Source organism: Austrofundulus limnaeus, unplaced genomic scaffold (assembly GCF_001266775.1).
Source record: "Austrofundulus limnaeus strain Quisiro unplaced genomic scaffold, Austrofundulus_limnaeus-1.0 Scaffold525, whole genome shotgun sequence".
NCBI lineage: Eukaryota > Metazoa > Chordata > Actinopteri > Cyprinodontiformes > Rivulidae > Austrofundulus > Austrofundulus limnaeus.
The window spans coordinates 90,444-97,810 of record NW_013952927.1 but is presented as its reverse complement, the minus strand read 5'-3'; the positions used below and the strand labels follow the sequence as shown (position 1 = coordinate 97,810).

Here is a 7,367-nt window from a genome sequence, read left to right as displayed (position 1 = left end):
ATATATATATAAGCTTATTACACAAAAAACTGATATTTAGATTTGTTTAAAAAATGTGTCAACATTTTCAACTGAATTAAGGCAAGATAACACACTGACTTTAAGTAAATAAATGGTATGGTAAATGGACTGAACATATAGCACTTTATCAAGTCTCTTCAGACCCCAAAGCATTTTACATTCACACGCTGATGGTGGTAAGCTACATTGTAGCCACAGCTGCCCTGGGGCACACTGACAGAGGCAGGGCTGCCATGCACCGGGTGCCACTGGACCCTCTGATCACTATCAGTAGACAAGGCGGGTGAAGCGTCTTGCCCAAGGACACAACAACTGGGACAGCTGGAACGGGGGATCGAACCAGAAACCTACCTGTTACGGGACGACTCCCCTAACCACTTTGTCACAGCCACCCCTTACTTTGTTAAAGTAACAAGAGGCGGCTGTGACAGAGTGGTGTAACCAGTTGACATATTTTTTAAATTAAATCCACTACATCTGTTTTTTTAGTGTATTTTGATTTCATCAGTATTTTGTCTTAGTAACATAATACATTTTAAATTAATTATTAAATTATAATTGTTGAATACTTTTTGGCATCACGACGGCTCAGTTCTTAGCACTGTTGTCTCACAGCAAGAAGGTCCTGGATTCAGTCAGACCTKGTGTCTTTCTGTGTGTCGTTTGCATGTTCTCTCCTTACAGGTGTGGGTTTGGTTTCCCTTACAGACCAAAACCATTCTGACCCAGGCCTCCCTTGCAAAATAGTTCTCAATGTGATTTGCCTGGTTAAATAAAAAGGCTAATAAAATAATGATTCGGTGATTTTCACCTTTATCTCTCCTCTTTTGCTTATGCTCGATTGCTGTCGGCGTCTTTTCTGGTCCAAACACTGGATTTATGGTGCAGATTTTGAAGGCCAAGACCTCAGCTGAACGTTAGTTATTTGTTTTGAATCAGTTTTCTTTTCAACTTTAGCTATTTTTCCCAAAACAAATTTCTGAACTTGCTGTGTTCGGATTTTTTTGCACACATAGTCCCCATTGACACTCACTGCACCACAAGCTCCAATAATGATCACTCTACTTCTGTGCTCAACAGAAGAGGTTTGAGTTTCATCAAATCTTGATCCGTTTTTTTTTTCTTTACACTCCTTTACTCATTAAAGCTGAAGTTCTGTTTGAACTTATTCACTCCTTTAGTCTGCAGGGCATTGTTTTTATAACTTTAGGATGCTGCCATTTTTTGCACAATATTTTTAAATATTTCAGTAAGAGTCACATCAGAACTACTGTAAACAGGCCACCATCCTTCAGAAGATCTATTGCAAGTGCAATAATACTTTTGTTTCTTTTTAGCAGTTAATTCTTTATCCTCCTAATTTTTGAAGATTATTAAAAAATATTGAGATTTCACAAGCTACAGCAGAGTTAATGGCATTACAGGATCACAGAGCTCAAACTTCCTGGTTGTCACTATCAACATATAATCTCACTTAAGGTATGGAACTTCTGCAATATGATGTTTTTTATTTAGTTTTTTAAAAAAATGTAATTTGTTTAGGATTGTTTTGGCAATTAGTAATGTAATGTGTAATGACACAAATTGTGTGATGCCTCCWGCAGAGGGCAGGCTGTAGTGTTTTCTCCTATTCAGATGACAGAAAGCTTTGATTGATTGATGCCAGACATCACAGGCCGACAGCAATCAAACCTGTTTGAATAACCTGAGGTCAAATGGGAGGTCAGCGTTGTGGTAGCAGTCAGTAAAATAATGAAGGGTTCTTTTTTTATAACAAGACAAAAAAAGATCTATAGATTATTTTTGTCAGAACAGATGAGAACAGGAAGAAGCTGAAACTTGAACCACTGGATCAAATAAGCAGCGTTACTGAAACACAGAGCGGTGCACGCCCTGATGTGCCAGAGGAAGGTCATCTTGTGAGGAGATGGTTCCTCCCCTGTGATCTGGAGTTCACTTTGGATTAACAAACACCAAGAAGGCCCCCCTCGGTGCACCGCTCTGTTGCAACCAATGAGCAGCTCTGTATCCACGCTCCTCTCATGGGCATCAGTTGACGAGGGTCTGACACCGAGTGTGGCCTGCATGCTGGGGGTGATAAATCATCTCTATGACATGTGTGGAAGCACTCCCCCTCACCAAGAGTCTTAATCTGCTCTAATCTGAACGGAGCAGACCCCTCAGTGATGTAGCCCCTATGACCCATAACTCTTCCCTCTCCCAGTGAAGGTCGAGTCCGTCTGCCTTCTGTGGAGCTCAGGCTGAGCCGAGTGTTAATGACTTCACCTCCCACTCGCTCTGAGAATGTCTGCACATGGTAACCGAGAGACAGTTTGGGAGAAAAGTGCTCATCAGAAGGTGTTAGTTGATGATGGCAGAGAGCCAGGGGGGCTGTCACAAAAAGGAATAATTTCCTCTTTGTGAGAAACGAGCTGGCTTCTTGGAGTTTTCTGACCTGAGTCATGATTGTTGCATTTTCTAGTTATTTGTGGCAACAATTATTTAAACCCAATGATCATGTTGGAAGGTGGAGGGAAGAACCAATAATCAATAGTGAGCTACGGKTTGCAACTCTGACAAACGACCTTGTTGTGCTCTGTGACCTTAAGTGTGCTCTGGGGGGTTTATTTAAATAGAAAAAACAGAAAAGAGAGTTGCAACACGATTCATTTGTACATATTTTATTCATATGTGTGACATATTTGGTGAGTGTGTGTGTGTGTGGGGGGGGGGGGATATTTCGGAGACTTAATCCCAACCATCTTGAATAATATCTCACACATGGATGATGAAAGTCCGCTCTGATTTACTGAACATTAGTGATGGTTGGTTGCTCTTTTTCATTTATTTAATTTATTCTACACGAATGACTCCCCTCCTAAACATTTCAGAGGACGAATATTTGCGGGAATCTCACGTTTTAAACGGAAAAGTCGTTTTTTTTTTGGGGGGGGGGGGGGGGGGTCAAATCAGAGACATGAAGTTATCCCCTGGGCGAGAGGAGCAGCTGCGCGAGGAGCGCTCGTGTTGTTCCACTGATGCGTAAAGATGCGCTCTGCGCGCCGTGCGCTCTATGCCTTTCACACGTAAAATACACTCAGTTTAAACATCCAATAAGTTTTTTTATTTTTTTATACATTTACATGCAACCGTACTGTGAACAAAGAAGTAAATCATCGCCTTACTTTTCCTCCTCTAACTGTTGCTGATACTGCTCGAATTCCTCTTGAGTCATCCCCTGCGCGGCGGCATCTGATTTCTCCCCTTCGGGTTTCTCCTCCGTCAGTCCGCCTGTCAGGTTCTTCAGCTGCCCCCCCACCACGTGTTTCACCATGAAAGCCATGACTGCGATCCAGAGAGGGTCTTTGGTTTGATCGGCTGAAGTTCGAAAACCAGGTGCGCTCCTGATGGACAGAGAGCGGCGGTGGATGAATGGATGGATGAATGGATGGATGGATGAATGGATGGGAGGAGGAGTTTCTGCCAAATAACGTTTGAATCAAACGTCTCGACTTTAAAACAAAAACCTGTAGATAATCAGAGATTATAATCTGGGGAGAGAGGGGAGGAAAGGCAGCAGCAGCTTCAGCACCGCCGCTTCCCGGACAGCTCCGCGTCGAGACGGACGTTTGGAGGAGCAGCTCCAGCTTCTGTGCCAACAAGTTCGGCGCTGAACTCTACCAATCCCGTGACTCCGTCCTCAGCCACCACACCCCCCACCCAATCCCAGCCACCGCCGGACCGCACGGGCCGGGCTGCGCGCGGGATCCCGTGATTCGCCGTCTGATTACAACTCAGACGCTGGAGGAGGAGGAGAAAGAGATAGAGGAGGATGGGAAGGAAGGAGACAAACAACACGTGACTGAACAGAGTTTCTCCTGGCTGTTTGTGGTGCTTCTGTCTTTCTCAGGGACAAGTAGAGGGTCTGTCAGCAACCGAGCTTCCGTGGGTGCTCATTAGACCGTCTGTAATGAAAGAGTTTGGTTTAGAAAGAATGAGTCGTGCACTCTTCTGTAAACAACATGAAGGGAGAGTGAAGGGATTTTTGGCTATAAATAACTGACTGATTCAGACTAGAGATGCTCGATATTGACTTTTTGCCGATATTGATAAATACTTGATTTCAGTTTCCGATATTAACCGATATTACAAACCGATATTAAGCTGACATCAAATATCTCCTGACAGGGACATTCTGCCTGCTTTTACTTTGATACCTTACTAGATGCATTCCATAAACGTTGTCTGCACAAAATAAAAACCATTTCACTGAAGTTATGGAAAAAGTGCCATATTTATTGTTAACATTTTGTCTCAAACAGTAGTTTGAATCATGCTCTCCCTGAGATAATCCAGTTTGTGGATGTCATCAAGTGTGCACCAGTGAATGTCTCTGGACCACAAGCTTTTATTAACACATTTTGGTCAAATTCAGGCATTAATTTATTGGGCTTTTGTTGTCAGGAGAAAAACCGATACCGATATGTAGATCTTACATTTTTATGCCAATATCGGACCGATAATATCTGTACGCTGATATTATTGGACATCCCTAATTCAGACCTGTAATGGAAAGAAAGCAGCATGCATCTGAGCTGTATATCATATTTGTTAGTTACTCTGTAAATTGCAGGTTTATGGAATGAGAGGGATGACTCACATTTGGTTAAGCAGTTAATTGAAAAAAATTTTTTCCACTCATGAGTGGTACGTAATTTTGTCAAGCTTTGTCAGAGCTTTGTGTTTATGGGTTAATATTTGTAAAATTAGATGAGGTGGGGGGAAAAGAGAAAGAAATGAAATGCTAGCAGACGGTGCCAACGTTTAGCCCATGAATGTTGTCCCTGGTGACATGAGCCATAACTCTCCTGTTTGTGTCTGATCCACACAAATCAGCGTTGGATGATTATCGGACCTTTCACATCTTTTCTTTATTTCCTTTCCTGTTCCTTTGATGTTGTCAGCAGGGTGAAAAGTTCACTTTCCATCAGAAGACAATCTGATTTGTTCAAAGATTTGCTTCAGGATGACACAGCTGGAAAGCATCACTTATGAAGGGAAATATGACCTACATTTGGTGCGTTTCTGAGAAGTATTTTAAACCTCCATCTCTGCGAGAGTCTCGACAACCAAAGTGGGGAAAACAACTTTGATCACGAGTCAACAACTTCGGCGTCATGATCCTCACAGCAGTCTGACACTGAGCCTGGCCTACTTTCCCCGTCCCTGTGGATCAAGAGACACGGAGAGCATCTCAGTGTGTTTTTGTCACAGGCTTAGCAAGGCCCTCTTAGCCCTACCTCCCGTACCTACCTCTCTCTCTCTAAAAATCTCCCCCTAAACACTTCAAAGCTGAAACCGGTGAATAGTCTGAAACATAACACAGCGAACGGGATCAAAACTAATCTCTGTGAAATTGAATAAAAGGGGAGAATTTGCCCAACTCGCATGTTTTAACATCAACTTATGTCTTTTTGCTTTTGATAGTCAAACCCGGGAGATCTGGTTCGAACCCAAGTCCCGTCGCTTTTTCATGGCTCACAGGTAGGGTGGAAGGTGCACAGCATAATACAACAATGATGCATATTAAACATCCTGTGAACAGGAACATTTCTACACAATACTGTGCTAAAGTTGTGAGTCATCCCTCAAGTTTTTATGTTCTGCTCTCAAGCAGCCAGACTTCCAGTAGTAAAATGGTTCTGATCAATAGTTCCCATGAGCCAATGCTGTCCCTGCTGATGTAGAACTGTGTTACAATGTGTGTTTTTAAAAACTGAGCAACTCTGAATTACATATAAAAAATATTTAAAAGTTTCTTATATCCTGGTCAAAGTTGGGTCCCGTGAAAGAAAATATGGCAAATTTGTGTTGTAGACTAGGGGTGTCCCAATACCAGTTTAGCACAAGTACAAGTACTTCAGTTTGGGTATTTGCCGATACAGATTACGTACTGAGTTGGAATTACACAACGACTTGAAAAGCACTATTTTTATTTAGAATAAAGTATCTGTTTTTCCTTATAGGCCTCCAGCCCCTCCGGATCATTTTAACATATTCTTTTAACTTGTAAAATGTACTTAAACATGGAAACGACAAACTTCTCACTTGAAATGTAAACTGTAACACAATGAATGGAGTTTCAATACCGGTATTGGTTCTGGGTGTCAGGGCAATTTATAAGAGAATGAGTACTTGTAAAAACACTGGTATTATAACACCACTAATGAAGACTTTATGACTTGCTATAGTACATACACTTTGTAGAAATACTTGCTCCGATTACATACAGGACTCAGTGAGAACCAGCTCCTGGAAGGCATCACTGGTCGCTTCTAACAGAAAAATTTGTCTGGCCCAGTTCTGACCCACACCATACACTAACACTCAGTCCAGATACTGTAAAGAATGACGTCCCCTTGGTGGCCCAGATATGGTTTGCCAGAGGTGGTTCATACATGAGTCAGCACCAAGTAAACCAAACCACAACCGGGCCAGTTGTGGCATGCCATGTTAAAAACAGTGCCATCGTTGCCAGACCTGGCCTACATCCAACTGACAAACCCATCCCAGCAGTCCGTCAGCAGTGCTTGACACAAGATCTGGCCCACACTTGTCTGTTATGTGGGTTCTGTCCTATTAGAAAAAATGTGCGCTGAAATCACCTCCGACACTGCAGGTCCTGACATCAGAAGAAAGAAGAAGCTATGAACACATTTGTGCCTGTACAATGATACTTCTTCTCTGCATTWGACCCTTAACACATGTGAGATACACACAACTACAGCAGAGGACAGCTATTTAAGTGCCAAGGGAGTAGTTTGGGATTAGATGTCTTGCTCAAGGACACAGGGACATGTGTGTATGGTGGGGAATCAAACCTGCCGGCCACAATAAGGCTGCCCCACCCCTATGATGTCATTACTGTCCTATAGCCTGGAGATTCCAAGGTGCGTAAAGTTGGACAAACATGTGGGAAGATCTTGTTTGGATCAGTAGCATAATCAAGACTGGATAAACTGACAGGTCATATCTCTCAGCTGAAACTACCCAACACACCACAAAGCAGATGCAATATAGACGTGACTATTTAGCAGAGGTAAGCAAAAGCCTGAAGGGCATTTCAAAAGGTCGAGTACATTAGGTCCTGATCGCTGTGTGGTACAGATTTCAACAGATTAATGACAGCAGAGTCTAATATTATTCRACTCCTATCAATTGAACTGCAGAAATGTTTGTCCATCTTTTGCCACAATAATGTTTTATTTAATATTATTATTTACAGCCGGTCCTCTGCACTGAAAAACAGTTTGGAAAACCAATCATAAAATTTAAAGGCTGTTGTG

General features: G+C 42.4%; 1 protein-coding gene across 1 annotated transcript; it reads right to left on the bottom strand.

Annotated features, from left to right (window-relative positions):
• Positions 1-3,206: 3,206 nt before the first annotated feature.
• On the bottom strand, positions 3,207-5,107 carry cplx3b (complexin 3b; the record flags this gene model as incomplete). The annotated part of the gene is given in 2 exon segments (XM_014026112.1): positions 3,207-3,986; positions 5,094-5,107. A coding segment is annotated over 1 exon segment (158 nt), but the record flags the coding sequence as incomplete, so codon positions are not given.
• Between the last annotated feature and the right edge of the window lie 2,260 nt (positions 5,108-7,367).